Here is a 24337-nt window from a genome sequence, read left to right on the forward strand (position 1 = left end):
AGCTCTTGTTAAGAGTGGTACCACTGAGGATTTTTGGCTTGATTTCCTTAATCCAGCAAACTTAAATAATACAACTATTTGGCTTTGTCTGAAATTTTTTATATGGAATAAATGTCTAATGACTATAATTTTAACATAAGTACTATTCTGTTGTGATACTTAAAAATAGTTTTTCAAATAGAGATTCCAAATTTTTAGAGATACGCTTTTAGAAAATTGAAATCAATATTAAGAAACCAATAGGAAAAAATGCTGGTAATGTAGTTCCTGGCAAAGTTCTTTATCTGAAATTTACTATCATTATGCTTTGGTAATAAGAAAAGTATCATTGTGAGTTCTTCAGTAAGAAAAATATATTTGCTTACAAGAAATATTTAGTAGAAAATCAAGAATTCTGATTGGACAAATGTTTTATTCATTTTATTCCAATCCACAATCACAGATCATAATGTTTTATCCAAGAGGCAATGCAGATATTAGAGTAACAAGTTCATAAATTACAACACTTGTTCTGACATTCAATTTACTCAAAATCAATGATGATTCACTTACATCTTTAAGGCAATATGCTGAGTCCTAAAGATACAAAGATTTAAAAAGCAGATTATTTTTCCTCAAAAGACCACTATATAAAAGAAGAAAGCAATAAATGAAAAAAAAGCACTTGATATATATTAAGCAATGATACATAGTCCATTATTAGTCCACCCTCATTCCTGCAGGATTGAGATTTTCACCATTATTAATTTTTTCCATTTTAACTTTAATTAGTATTTATATGCTACATATATGTCATCTTCTATAACAATCACACTGTGACAGGTGAAAGCTTACACAAAGTCACTACTCAGGGCTAATTTATCAGGTAAAGAAATTTTCTTGCTTTTAATTTTTTTATTCAATATTTTTAAATTTGTTTTTTCCTACCTGAATATGTAGTATGTGCAATTGCAGACATAATTATATGAAGACCAAGCAGTTTCAAATGCTTTGTATAACTCATTTAAGAACAATTTTGCAAGCAGGTACTATTATCACCTCATTTTACAAATGAGGACACTGATGCACAGAAGGTTTAAGCACCTTGCCCATAATCATGCAACTGATAACAAGCAATGAATCCTTCATTGGAATCTCTCTGTCCTGCTCTGGTATCTTTGGTTTTAACTGCCACACTACCATACCTGTGGGCCACGTGAGGCATTAGCCTCTGGAAAGATTATGGTTATCCTCTTTCTATGTTATAATCGACTACTATAAAACATAAAACATTCTTATTCTGAAATTCATGCAGCTTCTTATAGTCTTCATATTGTAACTTTCTATGTAAATTCATTCAAGCTGAATTTTTGGATTTTTTAAGGTATGTATTTTTAATGTCTGGTTTGCTGAATTGAACGTATGTTTAATGTGTATATGGCATAATCCATGTGCCACTAACCGCCAGCATTCACTATCCAGAGAAAGGAAATGCACTACAGCACAATACCTAAGCATGGGAGCAGTACAAGCGACCACCAGGTGGAGCTGCTGTAGGGATGCTTGGTAAATGTTACCTAAGAGAGAAGGCGAAGGCAGATTCAAACTAGAGTTCCTTAACTGGTGATAACACAAGCCAGGGAGAGATATCATTGAATGAAAAAGCTTATTGAAAAGTCTAGAAAATATTTCTCCTTACAAAAATATGCACTTCAAACAAATCAAATAATTGATTTTTTAAAAAAGTAGAAAATCACAAACTTAGTGGCACAATTCCTCTCCATCTGCGGACCTACAAACCAAACAAGCAGGTTACCTGCTTCTAAAAGACAATGGTAGGACCGTCATAGGATAACATTTACAGGCATCCCTGCTCAAAAGGGGAGAAAATGGAAGGAAAAATAGGAGTCACCAATCCCAAGTATTTTTTAAAATTCAGTCATGCAAATTCCATTAGGCTCTAAGCATGAGGAATAATCTTCTGTAGCTTGTGGTTTTGACTCCTTCTGAGCTCTTGGCTCCGCCCTCTAAGCTCTTAGTTGTTTTATGTGGGCTCATGGCTCTTTCTTTTGAGCTTTCAACTCTGTGCTTATTGTCGTCTTCCCTTATTCATGAAAGGCATCACCTTTTACAGTTGAAGAGCTTTATCAGCTTGTTTTTTTGCCTATAGAATTTTGGGGGTTTGAGAGCCTTCTTTCATGTCAGCCCCTCTCAGTCATTTTTAGTCTAATCTGGCAGTGTTTCTGCTGATATAACATTCTCAAAAACTGGGTGGGTCTCCTATGTGGGCCACAGATTAAATTCTATTAGACAAGAGGATCCTCAATAGATTTTTCAAAGACAATCCCATTTCCATTTTTGGCTTCTGCTGAGATGGCTGAGGGCATCTATGAGTCACATGTTTACCCTCCGAATACTCTGATCGTTTGTTTTTCTGAAATTTAGCAAAAGATTATCCAAACATACCCTGGGTTTTTTTCATATAGCATACTTTTCTGACAGTGACTCTCTTAACATTTTTTGCAATCGGAATAGTCTGATAAGTTCTCAAATTGTCAAAACATGTTTTCTTTTATTAAAGACCATTCTTCCCTTACTTTATTCCCTCTTGAATTTTACTGTAATCAACAAGAAGCAACCAAGCCATGCCTACAACATTTTGCCCCAAAATTTTCTCACCTAAATATCCAAGTTCTGATTTCCACATAATGACAAGACCTAATTCCATTAAACCTCTGGCCCTATATAACAAGGCTCTCCTTTCCTCAAGTTTCCCTAAACATGCCCCTCGTTTCCTTCTGAGGCTGTATAAGCAGTGCCTTAAACATCCATATTTCTACTAAGAGTCTTTTTATAACAATGCAGGTATTCTCTAAAGTGATAAATATCTTTCTGTCTCCTGGCTCTTATTTCCTTCTCAGTTTTCACTAACAGAATTGCTAATATCCATATTTTCACCAACAACCTGTTCAAGGAGATCTAGCCTTATTCTTCAGGATCCTCAGAATTCTTCCAACCCCTCTTCATTGCCATATTTCAAGCCACTTACACTTACTTTTTTGTGACTGTGGCTTCTCACTTCTAGGCACCAGGGTCTGCATTCATTTTTCTGTTATGGCTACAACAAATTACCGCAAACTTAGTGTGTCAAAACAACACAAATATATACTCTTAAAGTCCTATAGGTTATAAGTCTAACATAGGCCTTACTAGGCTAAAATTAAGTCATCATCAGGGTTGTGTTTCTTTCTGGAAGCTCTAGAGGAAAACCCATTTCCTTGCCTTTTCCATACTAGAGGCCATTCACATTCCTTGATTCAGGTCCCTTTCCCCCACATTCAAAGACAGGTTCCAATTTTTCTCAAATTGTGTCACTCTGATCTCTGTTATAGCCAGAGTTTCTTTTGCCTCTCCCTTCTGTATCTTTCTTGTGCTTAGATGTACCCTTGTGATTACGTTGGCTCTACCTGGATAATCCAGAATTATTTTTTCATTTCTAGATTCTTAGCTTAATCACATCTGCAAAGTTTCTTTTGTCAAATACAGTAACATACTTATAAATGCCAGGGATTTCGACATAGATATCTTGAAAGGGAGGCAACTATTATTTTACCTACCACAGAAAGCAAATGTCCTGTGATTTACCAGCTGTCTTTGAAGATTGGCATACATTTGGCTAACTGTATATAAGCATCAATGACTTGTATACTTTCCAGGTTTTCTACAATTTAAAGACCCACTACCTGCTCTAGAACTCTTCCTTTCCCTCTTCATGTTCTTATACAGGGATGTGCGTATTGGTCAGTTGTGACCATGGAGACAAGAACAAAACTCTGTGGAGGAATTAATGAATTTTTCATAATTATTCAGATAATACATATTTTAGGTTTTGTTAACTAGATAGTCTCTGTGTCAATTACTCAGATCCTCTATTGTAGCACAAAAGCGGCTATAGACAATCTATAAATAAAATAGGCAGAGCTGTGTTCTAATAAGACTGTACTTGCCAAAACGTGGTGGAAGGCCAGATTTGAGGGTGGTTTGTTGATTCCTGCTCTCTAGCAATCAGAAGGAAGGAATCTGGGTTTCTAAATAAAGTTTGTGCAAAACTAGACCACTCCCATCAGGTATAACTTTATGAGTGAGATATAATTATCTATCTTCTTTAAGCCACAGGAAAAAAAAAAAAACTTTCAAGGCTGAGGTCTTTACCCTCATATCTATATGCATACATGTGTATACAGGCACATGTTGAATAAGGGAAAATGTGGCTATCTGCCTGCTGGTCAAAGATTAATGTCTTGAATCAGGGAATGTGTTTACAAGTTGCTAAGAAAAATAAATGGAGATGTGGGCAAAAACCATGAAGAGGGAATTGACTAAGAAGAAAATGCAAATGAATACAAGTGAAGACAAATGAATACAAATGAATCAAGTTAAATGTAGATTATTTTTTAATGTTCAGTTGTGTAGCAATACCCATAAGGATACAAGTTCTTTCTTATCAATTTGGCAAAACAACTGGTTTTATGGAATGTGTAGTATTTGAGAGTGAGTGAACAAAGTTTTACAGCACTAAGTGAATGTTAAAAATCTTTTAAAGAGATATTTGACAGTCTGCATTAAAACACTAAGAAATGTACTTGCATTTTGGCCAAGGAATTGAATTTCTTGGAAATCTGTTCTAAGATGATTATAACTATGCCCAGTATTTTACAAGGTGCAAATAACTATATCATTTTATAAAATGTAAGAAATAATTTACATTTCCAGGTACAGGGAAGAAGCTTAATAAATAATGGAAGTGGAATGAAAACAAACAAAATATTCCGATGACTAATAAACAACGTAAAACATGTCCTTGATACACTAAGTACATAAAAAGATAATAAAACATATGCCCCAGAATCATAGTGAAAGAAAGCATGTACCCTTGCCCCCAAATGACAACAAGAATGATTATCAGTAAGTTACAGCAGAATAAAGAATTATTTTATTTTATTTTATTTCATCTGCTTTTGTATATTATTTAATGTTTCTATTATGTTCTGAATTATTTCAATATTTAAAAATAAAATATAACTCATATTCATGAATAAACTTAGTGAAAATTAAAAACTGGTAAATATTTGCGACCAGTTAATTTGCTCAAATATTTATCATGTGTCCATTATGAGTCACGCACTCTCTTAGACACTGAATGATACAATGATAAACAAGACAAAAATCCTTGCCTTTATGAATTTTGCTTCTTGGAAGGGGATAGATAGTAAACAAGTAATTCAATAAATTTTGAAGATTATTGCAGATAGTTGGAAGTGCTGTGGAGGAAATAGGCAAGGCACAGGTGGGGTTTCAGTTGAACACTGAAGGCTATGGGGGAGCCTGGCAGGAAGAACACAGGTGCAGAATACAGAGACAGCAAAGGGCTTGGCCGATGTCAGAGGAAGAGACAGATAGTCTGTGTGAATGATGAGTGCTGGGTTCAAGATGAGGTTAAGAGGTAGGCAAGGGCAGAAAAAGTAAACGTATGTAAGCCTAGGAGTTTGTTTCTTTCCTAATTTGAAAGGAAGCTATTGATGGCTTTGAAATGAGAAAGTGACATCTAACTTGTTTTTTAAAAAGATTGTGCTGCCTGTTATTGAAGGTGCTATGCCTTAAATACAGAAATGCATAGCAATGAATAAAAATACAAAATAAAACAAAAAATACACAGGGAAAATGGCCAAATAGGAAGAGGAAGAAATATAAATTAGTAAGAAACAGAGCAACGTTCAACTACACTAGTAATCAAAACAACAAATTTAAATGATTTTCACATATTAAAGTAGCAAAGTTGAAGGGAAACTTATGTGTTACGGATACTCTGAGATGATCAACCACAAAATTGGAATTTTATATTAAAAGTTTAAAAATAATTTAGGGTACATATCAAAAGTATTACAAAAATGCTCTTCCTAGTAATTTTCTTGCTAGGAATCTACTTTAGGAAATAATCACTATTGGCAAATTTTATATAAAGGGTGCTGAACTAAGTGTTAGTTGAAGTATGTGTCTTCAGTGTTTTTTTTTCTTCTTGCTAGAGGGGTTATGTGTAATTTTAATCTCTTCTTTGTACTATTCTGTGTTTCTCACAAATTCTACAAGTAGCCCAAATGTTGTTTTACAATCAGAAAAATGGTGATTGAAGAAGTGGTTAAGAGGTAGTCCAAACTAAGTTCATCATAACACACAGATGATATGACATAGAAGGAAAAATAACATTTTGGAATTACATGTTTCTGAGTTACAAACTTGTTTGTACCACTTTCAAGCTTCATGACTTTGGGTAAAACCAGCTTCTGTTAGACTAGGTACTCTCATCTGTAAAATGGGAATAATACATACCTTGGAGTGCTCTAGTGAGGGTTATCAAACATCTACAATATAACCTAGCATGGGCTTGAGACTATTATAACTACTACTCCTTTAATACTTTTCACTATCATCAAGACAGCAACAATCATTTAGCCTTTGCTAAGTTATAGTTTCTCTGCTTTTTATTATGCAAACTTCCCCCCATCATTTAATACTCATAGCAGACCAGGAGGAAGGAGCTATTGTTATTCCCATATTACAGATAAGAAAATTCAGGCATAGGAAATTTGTTTGTATAAAGGGCTAAACTATTAGGTAGCAAATCATGTATGACTATATAATCTAAATCTTAGTGACTATGCATGTTCAAGACATTTTAGCTTTCTTTATCTGTTATGTTATTGTTTCAATTTATAGAAAAGCTCTCCTTTGTCTGTAACAGGTGTACTAGAATCTGTATGCAAAATTCTACTTGTTCAGAATTAGACATTCCTTTTAAGCAAGATGACAGATGGTTTTTGCCTGTGGCAATTATCTAGCATGTATATATCTACTGCCTATTACTGTGAGCCACACTGTAGGGGATCTAAAGATAAGTAAGGCCTAATTCATCATGCCCTTAAGAAATTTATATTCTAGTTGCAAGCACAAGACAAAGAAATTACAAGTTAGGTTGTCATATATAAGAGGTACATAGTACTTAGAAAAGAGTAACAATTTCTGCCGTAAGAATGCAGACTTTCTGAGAGAGGTGACTTTTTAACAGATCTTGGACAAAAGATAGACAGTCAAATAAGGGAGTAAAGCAGTGAATAAGTAATAAATGACAAAAAACATAACAATCTAGGCTGACCATTTCTGACTTGAGTTTTGAAAACAGTTTGTGTCAGAGAGATATAACCAGGAGATGAGGGCAAGGCCATGGTGGGCTTTTAAAATGCACATCTTTTAAGAGTCAGAGAGCCTGTTATAAAAAAAAAAGAGAGCTATTATAAAAAATATAATAGACTCCCAGAGATGTACTTATATTTGTCAAATTATTTATTAATGAAAGAAAGCAAAGTAGTCCTCTAATTCAGGAAGATACCTTTGCCAACTATAGAAATAATTAAAAGATGCAAGACTGAATGTCGGGATAAGATGCAGTAAGGAGAGTTTTGTCACCATTAGGGAAGATGAAACAGGGAATAGAAGGTGATAAAAGAAGGTAGATGAATGGGAGGACATGCAAGTTAGTGAAAATGAGTTTCAAGTGCTGATAGAATGCGTATCCATATGCGGAGGCCCATAAGAAAGTGATAGTCTATATGAAAATAATCTTCTCTGTCTGAGTACACTAACTGTAAGTAGTATTTCAGTAAATCAAGATAAAAGAATATATGGTCAAATTCTATACCTACAACTTTTAAGAGTTGCCCTTCATAATTGCAGGAAATAACACTTGTATATTCAAATAACACATAGCTCAATTCAATTAGAAACTCAACAATTGGTTAGGTATGGTGGCTCACACCTGTAATCCCAGCACTTTCAGAGGCCGAGGCAGGCAGATCACGAGGTCACCTGGCTAACACGGTGAAACCCTGTCAATACAAAAAGTTAGCCGGGCGTGGTGGCAGGCGCTGTGGCAGGTGCCTGTAGTCCCAGCTACTCGCGGGGCTGAGGCAGGAGAATGGTGTGAACCTGGAAGGCAGAGCTTTCAGTGAGCTGAAATCATGCCTCTGCACTCCAGCCTGGGTGACAAAGTGAAACTCCATCTCAAAAAAAGAAAATAAAATGCAAAAATTATCCAGGCACAGTGGTGTGCACCTGTAATCCCAGCTACTGGGGAGGCTGAGGCAGGAGAATTCCTTAAACCTGGGAGGCAGAGATTGCATTGATCCAAGATCACAGCACTGCACTCCAGCCTGGGCAACAGAGAGAGACTTCAAAAAAAAAAAAAAAAAAAAAAAAAAGCAAAACCAAAAACAAACAAACAAAAAACTCTACAATTATTTCTCAAAAGAGTAGAATGTGGAAAAGTTTTATTCCATTTAGTGTTGCTATAAAGGAATTCTGAGGCTTTGTAATTTACAAAGAAAAGAGGTTTATTTGGCTCACAACTGTGGTGACTGGAAAGTTTAAGACCATGGCACTGGCATCTGCTTGGCTTCTGGTGAGGGCCATGTTCTGTGTTACAACATGGCAGAGAAGCAGAAAAGTGAGCAGGCATGTCCAAACAGACACAAAACATGAGAAGGACCTTGCTTTACAACAACCCACTTTTGCCATAATGAATCCAGTTTCACAAGAGCGAGAACTCACTCCTGTGAAATGACATTAATCTATTAATGGGGTAGTGCCCCCATGATCTGATCACTGCCCTCTAGATTCCAGCTCCCCACACTGCCACATTGGGAATCAAATTTTACCATGAGTTTTGGTGGAGACGAACCACATCCAAACCACAGCAAATGCTTTTAGTTTGAACCGCAAAAATGACTGAAAAAAAAGTATAATAGCTTCACTTCTAGTAGTTTATTTTTATTTGCCAAACTGTTTATTTTGTTATAATGTCCAATTTTCTAGAGATTTACCTCACCCTAGAATAAAAGCTAACCGTGACAACCATTATCATTACATGATTTTAACATAGCTGAATTCAGGGGTTGTCAATTCTTTTTTAAACAATAATACTAATTTACTAAACCCAGGGTGCTGGATTTAAATGTGCTCAGTAGAAGATTTGAAATAATTGTTCTTGCTCTCTATGTGAGAGTTTTATGATAATTGTTAAACATCTATGATTAAATACTTCAAAGAAAGGTGCTGTTTTTCTGCTAACTGCTGCATTATTAAAGTGTTTGCTTCTTTACATCAGAGATTCTGTTAGAGAAAGGGGTCAAGTTGGGGTCCTCAGTCAGCTCTGTAACAAATGTGTGTTCAACTAGGGCACAAACTTCACTTATGAAAATATGAAAAAGCCAACAAAAATTCCTTTGTATTCTTTTTAAAAAATCAACTTTTAAATATAAAGAAACGTGTCCCTTTATTTGCTACTACAGTTCTGACACACAGGAAGTGAGGGCCGCTGTGACATAATTACCCATGGACCTATAATATCTTGCCTTTGTAGACTAACCCAAATTAAGTAATGGAAATGAGAAAAAACAACAGCAGAGAATTTCATGTGATTGAATGTATTTCTTAGAAAACTAAGTACAGTTTATAAACATAAGCAGAGAAATAGTCTTGTAGTCCAAAATTTTAAATCCAAAACCAAAGGAGAAATTGGTAAAATATAGTTTCATGCAAAGCACTCACTGTTCATCATCATCATGTTGGGAAAATACATACAAGCACGTGTGCGCATGCGCGGGCTTGATTTGACGCATACACAAAGGGTTAAGTTGGGAAAGATGAGGCTTTGTAAACTGTTCTCTAGAAATACATTTATTCATGCAAACATGTATAAGTCACTCTGTATTTTTATACAACATAAGATTGTTTATGATCTTATGACCATTTTTGTTTTTTTAAATTTTTTTTTGCCAGAGAGGGCTTTCAGTAAATGTTTTATTTAGAACATTCTTTGAAAAAATTGAAGTGCAAAGCCACAAAAAACAATGGTATTTAAATTTCTAATGCATAGTAGAGTTAGGACTATCACACTAGCTCTTTTTAAATCTCACTGCTGTTAGTAGCTTCTTTTAATTCTTCCACCACTAATTCCTGTTGGGGTTTTTCAGCACTTTTCCTATAAAGCAAGTTTTCCCCATGTGGGTTTTGAAATGTAGATTCCTGGACAAGCTGATTAGATGTGTTTATGAGCATGTGGCTTTTAGCTTTTAGGGCATAGGCTTCCATAGGCTTTGCTCTTTTTTGGCAGAGCCGGAGCTGGAAAGTTTCTTGGAAACCACGGCGGAAATTCTCGTTGAAGAAACCATAAATGATGGGGTTGACACTGCTGTTGCCAAATGCCAGCCAGTGTGCAAAAGGGTAGATGTAGATGTTGATGATCTGCAGTTCATTTGGAGAAAGGTCAGCATAGTCTGAGAGCATCATTAGAGTCCACAGGGGCAGCCAGGAGAGAATAAAAAGCAGGGCCACAATCAGGAGCATCTTAATGACCTTCTGCTTCTTCTTGGACACCATGTGCCACTGTTCCTGGTTCTGCCTGCCTGTGTGAGGAACTGCAGCCCTGAAGAGTGACACTCCAATCCTTCCATACATGACGACGATGAGGGAGAGTGGAGCCAGGTAGATGTTGGCAAACAGCACAGTGGTGTAGATCTTCCTCATTTCCTGATTTGGCCAGTCTTCCCGGCACCAGTAGACTGGACTGGTTTCATTCTGGGAGTTGAGTCTCACTCGGTAATATTTTTCTTCTTGCACATGTAACATTACTGCAGATGGAGACATAATGGTGATGGCTAGGACCCAGATGATCATAATAATCACAAACGCTGTCTTGATAGTGAGCTTTGGTTTAAAAGGGTAGACTACACACCGGAACCTGCAATTAAGGACAAATATAAATGAGGCACTGCTTCATCACTTCTGACCAAGTCATACACCAAATTTATTTATGTAATTACAGGCCTCTCACCCCACAGTCCCCTCAAAAATATAGAAAGTTATCATTTGCAGTAGAAAGGCATGCATTGTCATTTTCGTAATTGATACATGAGATAAATTTTAATTCAAAATTTGAACAAATGGAGTATAGCAGACACTATTAATAATAAAAAGTAATGATGAACATGGCCTAAAACCGTTTCAGACTCTGTTCCATTAATTTGCATGGACCATCTCTTTAAGCCTCCTTGCTTGAAAGATATGAAAACAGACTTGGAAAATGTAAAAATCTTACCAATAATTACATAGGATTTTAACACAAGTAGTTTGGCTTCAGAGCTCGAACTCAACCTCTACATTGTCCTCTTTAGATGGGTAGTTCTGTTAGGCTGTGGTAGACTGCTAATCTGTAGCAATCAATGAACCTTTTATCACTCAGGCACTTGTGTGGTCCCCTACACATTATTTGCATAACTTGCTTTGACCAATAGGATATTAGCAAACATGATGCAAGCAGAAGCTTTTTATACACTTGCATGTGGGGCAGGTCCTTCTAGAATGCTTCTTCTTAAAAGCCAGCCTTCAAACTCCAAGAAGTTGAATTAGATGAAAGGCATGTAGAGAAAGATTCTGGGAGATAAGAGCCTAGCCATTTTGAATGTTCCAGTGCCAGTTTAGCTCCCAGAATAATGCTGCAACATGAGTGATTCCAGTTATAACACATGAAGCAGGAGGGTGAACAAAGAGATGCCCAGTTAACCCACAAAATCATGAGATGTAATAAACCAATATTGTTTGAAGCCACTAAGTGTTTGCTGATTTGCTTTACAGCTGTAAGAATCTGAGAGTATTCATTATGATCTCTGATTATGAGCCTTCTCAACATTCTATGTCCTCTGGTGGGTACAAAAATTCAGCATCCGTATGTAGAGTAAGCCTGATTCATTTTACTATGATTTTGATATTGTGGATCTTGTTGTTATTATTGAATTTCATTATGTTAATCATAAGATAATCATACTATCATGCAACTGTGTAACATTTTATATTTTTTCAAAGTACCTATTACCTATTTAATCTTCCTTTATTTTTATGACTCCATAAAACTGAAATTTTATGAAAATTGGTACATTCTAGATCTGTAGATAAGAAAATATAGAGCTTTAAGTGTTTGAGCAGCAACTCCAAATTAACTTATCTTCATAGAATGACTAGTTAGCTTGGGCTTTGACTGCTCTGTTGTCATTCTTTATAACTCCTTCATGTGTAAGATCTTCTCTTTTCACCTTGAAGTGTTCTTACAGTCTTCTAATCCATGACTCCTCCCATTCACCTGCCCTGAAATTATGGGTAATTTCATAAACACAAGCCTATGTATGTTGCTCTTTTTGAATACAAATTAATAGGGTTTTGGATATTATTGTTTCATTTACTTATTAAACAAATATATAAGTACACATATTGATATATGAGAGAAATTTTAACTCAAAATTTGAATAACTGGTGTATAGCAGACATTATTAACAATAAAAGTAATGATAAACAAATATAAAAGTACATACGTATATCTGTACATATATATGTACTTATATATTTGTATTTATAACAAATGTATGTACTTATATATTTGTTTAATAAACGTACACATATGAATATATATACTTATATATTTGTACACATACCTATATGTGTGTTTGTATGTATCTCTTCAGGAAAGCAAAGATGAATAAGATAGAGAATAATCCCTGCTGAGAAATAATCAATGGAAATATTAAAAATATTAAAAACTATATAATAATTACTAAAATTGTGCTAAAAAGTTTGGACTTCATTTAAAAACCAGTGGGGATTCCTTGAAGGATTTACACAATGAAAGACAGGATTATTTTTACAATTTAAGAAGCTTATTTGGGCTGCTGTGAGAAAAAAATAAATTAGAGTTTGGCTTCCTGAAGCCCTAAGGCCAGTTAGAAAACAATCTCAGTATTCCAAGTGACAAAGGACAGTGGCCTGGTTCACAACTAGTTAGCACTCAGAAATAATAGAATTTGGAGAGTGACAGCAAAGTTGAAGACAGAAAGAAGGTTCCAGGATAAAGCTCAGGTTTTGTGTTTGAATTGAGTGAGTGATCCTGCCATTCATTGATGTGGGGAGCATGAGAAAAAGAGCTGCCTGTTATTTAGTTTGTGTATGGTGTGGGGCTTGGAATAATGAGTTCAGCTCTGGGCATGTTTAATTTAAGGTGCCTTTTGTTGAATATGCAGGTGAAGTTGTATGGTAGGTGCTTTGGAACGTAACCATAAAATTCAGGCAAAGGATTTTAGTCCGGAGAAATCAGCTTGGGAGTTTTTTTCAGTTTGGCTTCCTGCAAAAGCTAGCCCTGAAAAGAAAGAAAAAAAAAAAAAAAAAAATTTTGAGAGCAAGTGCAAGAAATAAAGATGTGGTAGTTTTAAAACATGTCCGAGTTCTTCGACATTGCTTTCAAATTCTATTCCCTTCTCCTTGGCTAAGGATTGATGACTCAATCTCATGAATAGAATGTAGCAAAAAATGATAACACATCATGATTTTTGCTGGTACTATCTTTTGAGACACAGACCTTCAGAGCCCTAAACTAACTTATAAGAAGTCCAGGTCCCTTAAAGTAACCTTGCTGGAGAGCCCATTTGCGGAGACCAGTAGAGACAGAGCTCTCTTAGCCTCCACATATTCAAGTCTCCCTGGACTAGGTACTAACATGAGAGTGAAAGAAGATTCAGCCCTAACCTTGAAGCTGCTCCACCTGACATCAAGTAGAACAGAGACAAGCTGTACTTTCTAAATCTGTACATATCACAAATTCGTGACATAATAAATATTGCTGTCATTTTAACTCATTAAGTTGTTTGATTTGAGGGTGATTCATTGTATGTCAATAGATAACTGAAAGTATAGAGAAGTGATTCATTAATGGGAAGGTAGGTAGCAAAGGATGTGAATCAAACCATTCGTTGCAGAATTACGCAACCCAAGGGGAGGGAATGCTGACTACACCAACTCTCATGAGATTTTAGTTGAGGGCTACTTCTAGGGGTATTAATTATCTGGCATTTTTTGTCTGTTCTGCTTAAGAACTGAGACTGCACAATTTGGGCTTGAGATACAGAGATGAAGATACTGGCAGTTGGATGTAAGACAGAACCCACTGAAACATTTAAAAGATCTGGCAGAGCACTGAGAGTCTCTGCTACAAAAGTGTGATGGCTAATTTAATCTATTGACTTGACTGGGCCAAGGGGTGCCGAGATTGAATCTTATTTCTGGATGTGCCTATAAAACTGTTTCTGCATAAGATTAAACTCTTAATCAGTGGACTCGGTAAAGTGAATTGCCCTCCCAGTATGGGTAGGCATCATCCAGTCCTTTGAGGGCCTGAATAGAACAAGAAGTGGAGGAAGGAGGAATTTGCCCCCTTTATTTCCTGCCTCATTGCTTGAGCTAGGACATCTCATATCATCTTCTCCTGCCCACAGGATGCAATTTACACAAATGGCCACTTGCACAATTGGTTCTCCCTAGTTCTCAAGCTTTGGGACTTGCACTGAATAATACTGCAGACTTTCTGAGGTCTCCAATTTACAGGCAGCATATTCTGGGGTTTCTCAGTTTTCATAATTATGTGAGCCAATTTCTCATAATAAATCTCTCTCTTTGTGGACAAATGTACCACCTCTCCTTCCTTGTTCCAGCTGAACTACCTCTATGCCCTTCTCTGAACAAGTGCCTTCTAGTTCAATGTCGTAAGTATATACTTGTCTTAAGGGAAGCCCTTTTCCCAGTTTCTTCTAAGGGTAAATTTCTGACTCCTCAAGGAATCAGAAGGTCTCACCTCCCTTGTGAATCCACCACTCCCTGCCCAAATAGGTAGAATTGGTTATTATCTGTTTTGCATAGCTGTCAGTCACTGGTCCCCTAATAGAATTATTTGTAAATATTTGTTAATGACTGTGTCTGCTTCACCGGATTGTAGCCTTCCTGAGGAAGCACTTCTAATTTGTTTTAGATGTTACCAACCCAGCCTAGTACCTGGCACATCATAAATGATCAACAACATGTGTGAATGAATGAATGGATGAATGATTTTCAATCTTAAAATATACATAAAATTTCAGATCTATTTCAGCACATTTGCATTTCTGCTGTTAGAAACGTCTATATTGTAGTGTAAAAAATAGGAAAATTTTACCATCTCCAATTATTTATTTTTAAAGCATGGAAAATTCAATAGTTTTATTTTCTTATTACTGAAACTTTCATAGGTGTGTTGCTTTTAAAGAGGTGATATTCTAGGCTCTGTTCCAAGATGGCCGGACATGAACAGCTCTGGTCTGCCACTCCCAGTGTGATCGACCCAGAAGACGGGATATTTCTGCATTTCCACCTGAGGCACCTGGTTCATCTCATTGGGACTGGTTGGACAGTGGGTGCAGCCCACAGAGGGTGAGCCGAAGCAGGGCAGGGCATCGCCTCAGCTGGCCGCAAGGGGTAGGGGAATTTCCCTTTCCTAGCCAAGCGAAGCCATGACAGACTGTATCTGGAAAATCGGGACACTCTTGCCCAATGACAGGATCAAATTCAAACATAACAATATTAACCTTAAATGTAAATGAGATAAATGCCCCAATTAAAAGACACAGACTGGCAAATTGAATAGAGTCAAGACCCATCACTGTGCTGTATTCAGTAGACCCATCTCACATGCAGAGACACATATAGGATCAAAAGAAATGGATGGAGAAAGATCTACCAAGCAAATGGAAAGTAAAAAAAAGCAGGGTTTGCAATCCTAGTCTCTGATAAAACAGACTTTAAACTGACAAAGATCAAAAGAGACAAAGAAGGCCATTACAAAATGGTAAAGGGATCCATTCAACAAGAAGAGATAATGATCCTAACTATATACGCACCCAATACAAGAGGACCCAGATTCATAAAGCAAGTCCGTGGAGGTCTCTTGTGGAGACCTACAAATAGACTTAGACTCCCACATAATAATAATGGGAGACTTTAACACCCCATTATCAATATTAGACAGATCAACAAGACAGAAAGTTAACAAGGATATCCAGGACTTGAACTCAGCTCTGCAGCAAGTGGAACTAATAGACATCTACAGAACTCTCCACCCCAGATCAACAGAATATACATTGTTCTCAGCACCACATCGCACTTACTCCAAAACTGACCACATAGTTGGGAGTAAAGCACTCCTCAGCAAACATAAAAGAACAGAAATCACCAAAAACTGTCACTCAGATCACAGTGCAATCAAATTAGAACTCAGGATTACAAAACTCACTCAAAACCGCACAACTATATGGAAACCAAACAACCTGCTCCTGAATGACTACTGGGTACATAACGAAATGAAGGCAGAAATATAGATGTTCTTTGAAATCAATGGGAACAAAGACACAACATACCAGAATCTTTGGAACACATTTAAAGCAGTGTGTAGAGGGAAATTTATAGCACTAAATGCCCACAAGAGAAAGCAGGAAAGATCTAAAATTGACACCCTAACATCACAATTTAAAGAAATAGAAGAGCAAGAGCAAACAAATTCAAAAGCTAGCAGAAGGCAAGAAATAACTAAGATCAGAGCAGAAATGAATGAGATAAAGACAGAAAAAACTCTGCAAAAAATTAATGAATTCAGGAGCTGTTTTTTTTTTTAAAGATCAACAAAATTGATAGAGCACTAACAACACTAATAAAAGAGAAAAGAAAGAAGAATCAAATAGACTCGATAAAAATGATGAAGGGGCTATCACCACCAATCCCACAGAAATACAAACAACCATCAGAGAATACTATAAACACCCCTATGAAAATAAACTAGAAAATCTAGAAGAAATGGATACATTCCTGGACACATACACCCTCCCAAGACTAAACCAGGAAGAAGTTGAATCTCTGAACAGACCAATAACAAATTTTGAAATTGAGGCAGTAATTAATAGCCTAACAACCAAAAAAAGCCCAGAACCAGATGGATTCACAACCGAATTCTACCAGAGGTACAAAGAGGAGCTGGTACCATTCCTTCTGAAACTATTCCAATCAACAGAAAAAGAGGGAATCCTCTCCAACTCATTTTATGAGACCAGCATCATCCTGATACCAAAGCCTGGTAGAGACCCAACAACAAAAGAGAATTTTAGACCAGTATCCCTGATGAACATCGATGCAAAAATTCTCAATAAAATACTGGCAAAACAAATCCAGAAGCACATTAAAAAGCTTATCCACCATGATCAAGTAGGCCTCATACCTGGGATGCAAGGCTGGTTCAACACATGCAAATCAATAAACATAATCCTTCACATAAACAGAACCAATGACAAAACCACATAATTATCTCAATAGATGCAGAAAAGGCCTGTGACAAAATTCAACAGCACTTCGTGATAAAAACTCTCAATTAACTAGGTATTGATGAAACTATCTCAAAATAATAAGAGCTATTTATGACAAACCCACAGCCAATATCATACTGAATGGGCAAAAACTGGAGGCATTCCCTTTGAAAACTGGCACAAGTCGGGGATGCCCTCTCTCACCACTCCTATTCAACATAGTGTTGGAAGTTCTGGCCAAGGCAATCAGGCAAGAGAAAGCAATAAAGGGTATTCAATTAGGAAAGGAGGAAGTCAAATTGTTTGTGTTTGCAGATGACATGATTGTATATTTAGAAAACCCCATTGTCTCAGCCCAAAATCTTAAGCTGATAAGCAACTTCAGCAAAGTCTCAGGATACAAAATCAACGTGAAAAAAAATCACAAGCATTCCTATACACCAATAACAGAGAACTCCCATTCACAATTGCTACAAAGAATAAAATACCTAGGAATCCAGCTTACAAGGGATGTGAAGGAACTCTTCAAGGAGAACTACAAACCACTGCTCAGTGAAATAAAAGAGGACACAAACAAATGGAAGAGCATTCATGCTCATGGATAGAAAGAATCAATATAGTGAAAATGGCCATACTGCCCAAGGTAATTTATAGATTCAATGCCAACCCCATAAAGCTACCATTGACTTTCTTCACAGAATTGGAAAAGTCTACTTTAAAGTTCATATGGCACCAAAAAAGAGCCTCCATTGCCAAGACAATCCTAAGCAAAATGAACAAAACTGGAGACATCATGCTTCCCGACTTCAAACTATACTACAAGGCTACAGTAACCAAAACAGCATGGTACTGATACCAAAACAGAGAGATAGAGCAATGGAACAGAACAGAGGCCTCAGAAATAACACCACACATCTACAACCATCTAATCTTTGACAAACCTGACAAAAACAAGCAAAGGGGAAAGGATTCCCTATTTAATCAGTGGTGCTGGGAAAACTGACTAGCCATATGTAGAAAGATGAAACTGGATCCCTTCCTCACCTTATACAAAAGTTAATTCAAGATGGATTAAAGACTTAAATGTTAGACCTAAAACCATAAAAACCCTACAAGAAAACCTAAGCAATGCCATTCAGGACACAGGCATGGGCAAGGACTTCCTGACTAAAACACCAAAAGCAATGGCAACAAAAGCCAAAACTGACAAATGGGATCTAATTAAACTAAAGAGCTTCTGCACAGCAAAACAAACTACCATCAGAGTGAACAGGCAACCTACAGAATAGGAGAAAATTTTTACAATCTACCCATCTGACAAAGGGCTAATATCCAGAATCTACAAAGAACTTAAACAAATTTACAAGAAAAAATCAAACAACCCCATCAAAAAGTAGGCAAAGGATATGAAGAAACACTTCTAGAAAGAAGACATTTATGCAGCCAACAGACATATTAAAAAATGCTTATTATCACTGGTCATCAGAGAAATGCAAATCAAAAGCACAATGAGATACCATCTCACACCGGTTAGAATGGCCATCATTAAAAAGTCAGGAAACAACAAATGCTGGAGAGGGTGTGGAGAAATAGGAACACTTTTACACTGTTGGTGGGAGTGTAAATTAGTTCAACCATTGTGGAAGACAGTGTGGTTATTCCTCCAGGTTCTAGAACTGGAAATACCATTTGACCCAGCAATTCCATTACTGGGCATATACCCAAAGGATTATAAATCATGCTGCTATAAAGACACATGCACACGTATGTTTATTGTGGCACTATTCACAATAGCAAAGACGTGGAACCAACCCAAATGTCCATCAGTGACAGACTGTATTAAGAAAATGTGGCACATATACACCATGGAATACTATGCAGCCATAAAAAAGGATGTCTTCATGTCCTTTGCAGGGACATGGATGCAGCTAGAAACCATCATTCTGAGCAAACTATCACAAGGACAGAAAACCAAACATCGCATGTTCTCACTCATATGTGGGAATTGAACAATGAGAACACCTGGACATAGGGTGGGGAACATCACACACTGGGGCCTGTCATTGGGTGGGGGGTAGGGGCAGCGATAATGTTAAGAGAAATACGTAATGTAAATGACAAGTTGATGGGTGCAGCACACCAACACGGCACGTGCATACCTATGGAACAAACCTGCACATTGTGCACATGTACCCTAGGACTTAAAGTATAATAATTTTAAAAAAGAGATTGATTTTTTAAACACAATTTGAAAAGATATGTCCGAATTTAGTAGGTTATATATTTTTCGGGTAAGCTAGTTGCAGACATGCCCATTTTTCTGGATTCAGAGTTTGGTGTAGACTTACCTATCTACAGCAATTGCAACTAATGTAAAGACTGAAGCTGCAACAGATATTCCCTGGACCAGTCCACTGATCTTGCACATCGTGTTTCCAAATGGCCATCCTGAAAGGAAAATGAAATAGTCTTTCAAAAGGTCATATTTTCACAATCTCACTGAAAATAAAAATAGAAAGGCATGGAAACAAGACTCACGCAACTGTTTTCTGCATGATAGGAAGAGAACAATCAATGTTTCTCAGTATTTTCCCTAATCACTCCAGAGCTCTGTTTTTCAGTACACTAACAATAACGTCAAAACTTAATAGTAGTTACCACATTCCAGGCACTGTAAGTGGTCTCTGTCTATCGACATATCTAACCCTCCCAACAAGCTTTTGAAGGCTTTGTTATTTTCATCACAATGTAGATGAGGTAACAAATAAACAAATATTACATACTTTGCCACAGCTAGTTAGGAGCATTTTAAAGATTTGAACCTGGGCAGTAAGACTCCAGAGTCTAAACCATTGACTCTGATGCAGCAATGCCCTTTAAATGAATAAACAGAATGCCGATTTTCTAGTTTGGAAAGGCACCCCATAAATTATGAGGAATCAGGAGTTACATACAGAATAAACTGTATTTATTAATATAGAATGAAATGAGACAATTTACCCCAGAGACACATCCAGAATAAAGAGCACTTTGCATGAACAAAAGTATTACTTTCCTACTAAACCTTAGCTACTGTATAGTTTATAAAAGAAATTAATAAAATTATTGTAGTAGTTTGATATTCTAAACACCCATCTGCTATTACTTGAAAAGGAACAATATTCTTCTCCTAGCAAATATTCTCATTTCTCAAAGGATGAAAATTATGCATTTCTCAGAGTTTTAAAATTTATTTTTTAAAATTTTCTGCAATTTATTTTCCGAAACAAAATATTCTTACCCATAAAGTGTTTTTAAATAACCTAAATAATTCAAGTATATCTTTTAAAAGTCACCTATTCAGATCATATTAAAAGAAACGCTTGAGTGACTCTAGTGAGTGGCAACCAAAAGAGAATATGTCTCTTTCAGTTCTAAAATGTGTTAGCGTGTAGTAGTACTATTTGTCAACAAAAATGCACAAAAGTGTGTGTAGCCATTGGTCGGACATGGAATATTAAGGATATATTTTACCTTATCTCCCTCCCTCAATTCCACTGAAATGATAGGTGTAGGATAAAAAAGCATAAATCCTTAGAAATTAAAGTGCCAGATACTACTAAATGGGAGGTTGAGAAAACAACATGATTGGTGGAAATTATGTATAAATCCAATTAGATGCCACTGGTTTTTCCCCCATGTTGGTAGAAGAATGGAGGTTTACTCTCTGAGGAGGCAGAACCATAAGTACTCTAAACCCCGAGTTGCCAGGTGCGGGGTAATGAGTGCCACTGTGATGCAGAAGGATTAAGCGAAAGTATACCGCGGCACTGCATGGCAATGTGGAATGTAACAGCCAGCCCTACATTCCTATGGCAGTACGTTAGAAAAATCTCCTTCTGGAAAAAGTGGCCTGTTCAATAATACTGATACATAGATTTTGACAATTGTGAATTTCCCAATGAATAGTCCAGACTAATGAAGTGGACAGTGGTCCTAACCTTAACCTCCAGGCATGCAGAACTTCCAGGCAGCCACACTATGCCTCACTCTGAAATACGGAAGCTAAGAAGCAGTTAACTAGATCTAGTCTTTTTGTTTTTGTTTTTGGTGATATTTTATTTTGTTTTGTTTTGTTTTGTTTGTTTCTTTGTTTTGAGACAAGGTAGAGTGCAGTGGTGTGATCATGGCTCACTGTGGCCTTAACCCCTCCACTTACCCCACCACCCTGTCCCCAGGCTCAAGCAATCTTCCCACCTCAAGCTCCTGAGTAGCTGGGAATACAGGTGCAGTCCACCACACCAGTTATTTTTTTTTTTAAAGTTTTTGTAGAGATGGGGTCTCACTATGTTGCCCAGGCTGGTTTTGAACTCCTAGGCTCAAGTAATTCTCTGACGCTGGCCTCCCAAAGTGTTGAAACTACAGGCATGAGCCACCTTACCCAGCCTTAGAGCTAGTATATGATAACACAACAGAGTGACTACAGTCAAGAATAATTTATTGTATATTTAGCAATAACTGAGAGTAGAATTGAAATGTTCTTACGTAAAGAAATGATAAATGCTTGAGGTGATGGATATTCCAAATGCCCTAATATGATTATTATCCTAATATGGTTATTACACATTATATGCCTATATCAAATATCATATGTATCCCATAAATATACACATATGTACCCATATTAACTAAAAAGAAAACAAATTAAAAGAATTTTTAAAATGCAATGAAAAATAAACAGTTAACACTAGGGAAATGTCAAACATAAAAGAAAAAGACTAACACACATAGGAAGAAAAATAGGAAAACCAAATTAAGTCAGAGATATGAAAAATAGAAAACAGAAACAAATATTACAACCCCAGAGATATAGTGCATTTTGTCCATGAAACATGTGCATGATACTGTTTATATCATGATACTGTTGTATTATGGTGGGAACTACAGAAATATGCAGAAAATAAAAATAACTCAAAATATTTAAGATATGGTAACCGTATTGAGGAGTTCAACATAAAATTTAAAAGAGAAAGCTGAGAAAATCTTTGAAAATAGAAGAATGAGGGGCAAAAATTTAAAGTAAAAAGATGACAAAAAAAGAGCAATCCAGAATCTCTAATATCTGATTAATATGAGTAGAAGAAAGAAAAACAGAAAATAGCTTCACAAGAAAATTCCCTAAGATTAAAGGCCACTCATTTTTCAGATTGAAAATCCCTAATTTATGTCCAGCACAATAAATACAAAATAAAAAGGCTTACTTCAAGGCATAGTTTCATGAGAATTGAGAACATTAGGGATAAAGGGAAGTTCTAAAAGCTTTCCATAAGAAAAACAAAATACAAATCATGGGCAAAAGAAGAAAGAATTAAATATCATATTTTTTTTCAGCAGTAATACCATATATTACAGCAGTAGCAATAGAGAGATTCCTTTGAAATTCTGACAGAAGAAATTTCCAACCTAGACTTCTTTATACAGTTAACTAATTGTGAGGGCAGAATAAAGATACTTGCAGACATATAAGAGCTCCAACATTTCCTCAGAAAGGAATAAACAAAAAAAGAGAAGTGGACATGGCATCCAGAAAATGGGATTGACCACAAAGAGAGGTGAAGAGAGTTGTCAGGTATCAGCGAAGGGGTATCCCAGAGCAGAAGCTGCCCTGCCCTGGGAGTAAGGTGTTCCTATAAAGACAAGAGAACAGAAAACACCAGGAGAGGTACCTGCAGGTAAATTTATAGATACTTGATATGTTTAAAGCTATTGGCAAGAGAGTAACACTTCTGGAAGCGAATTTGAGGATGCATTAATAATGGGTACACACCCAAACTAAGCAAATCAAAATATACCCTTAATAAATCTAGGAAAATGAAACATTTTATAAGAGAGAAATTGATACAGCATTTTCCAAGGCTCAGCAGGGATAAGATATATGTAAAATAAGAATGTATATTCTGTATGTTGATTCAAACAAAAATTGTGGCATAATTATACCAGGAGAATGCGAGAAGGTGAAGAGTATGAATGTATGTTTGTACTGATGTGGTGAAAGTTTACAACTCAATTTACGTCTATGAGAATTTGAAGAAAAAATATTGAAAACATGTTATTTAGAAATATATTAGTAATTACAAAAAAATAAAAGCAAAAATTGCCAAAGGCAGCTGCCTCCTGAGAATGCAAACAAAGAGCTAAAGATGGGTAATTTTTATTTTTTTATTTTTGGAGACAGAGTCTTGCTCTGTCACCCAGGCTGGAGTGCAGTGGGCGATCTCGGCTCACTGCAGCCTCTGCCTCTAGGGTTCAAGTGATTATCATGCTTCAGCTTCCTGAGTGGCTGGGATTACAGGTGCATGCCACCATACCAGGCTAATTTTTGTATTTTTAGTAGAGATGGGGTTTCACCATGTTGGCCAGGCTGATCTTGAATTCCTGGGCTCAAGTGAGCTATCCGTCTTGGCCTCCCAAAATGCTGGGATTACAGGTGCAAGGCACCGTGCCTGGCCAAGGATGGGTAATTTGTATGCAAGAACTTTAAAATAATTAATGTAATTTAAAGTATGTATGGGATAAAATATTGAGAGCACTTTTTGTTGGCAAAATAACTTTCCTAAAAGTCTCAGGATAAAAAAAAATCAATGTAAAAAAATCACTAGCATTCCTATACATCCACAACAGTCAAGCCGCGTGCCAAATCAGGAACTCAATCCCATTCAAAATTTCCACAAACAGAATAAAATATCTAGGAATATTAACCAGGGAAGTGAAAGATTTCTACAAGGAGAACTACAAAACACTGTTCAAAGAAATTCGTGATGACACAAACAAATAGAAAAACACTCCATGCCCATGGATAGGAAGAATCAATATCATGAAAATGGCCACACTGCCCAAAGCAATTTATAGATTCCATGCTATCCCTATTACATTACCAATGACATTCTTTACAGAACTAGACAAATTATTTTAAAATTCATATGGAATAAAAATAGAGCCTGAGTAGCCAAAGTGATCCTAAATAAAAAGAACAAAGCTGGAGGCATTATGTTACCCAACTTCAAACT

The 24337-nt window shown here is 36.3% G+C and overlaps 1 protein-coding gene across 2 annotated transcripts in view; it reads right to left on the reverse strand.

Moving 5' to 3' along the window:
* Positions 1 to 9755: 9755 nt before the first annotated feature.
* NPFFR2 (neuropeptide FF receptor 2) overlaps positions 9756 to 24337 on the reverse strand; it is a 120307-nt gene continuing 105725 nt past the window's right edge. For both annotated transcript variants that reach the window (XM_028848513.2, XM_015138555.3), the window contains exons 3-4: positions 19640 to 19739; positions 9756 to 10831 (exon numbers count right to left, since the gene is read on the reverse strand). In XM_028848513.2, the coding sequence (XP_028704346.2) occupies positions 9997 to 10831; positions 19640 to 19739 (935 nt within the window). In that variant the 3' untranslated portion in view covers positions 9756 to 9996. The remainder of the gene's footprint in view (positions 10832 to 19639; positions 19740 to 24337) is intronic.

The sequence above is a fragment of the Macaca mulatta genome, chromosome 5 (assembly GCF_049350105.2).
Source record: "Macaca mulatta isolate MMU2019108-1 chromosome 5, T2T-MMU8v2.0, whole genome shotgun sequence".
Classification (NCBI taxonomy): domain Eukaryota; kingdom Metazoa; phylum Chordata; class Mammalia; order Primates; family Cercopithecidae; genus Macaca; species Macaca mulatta.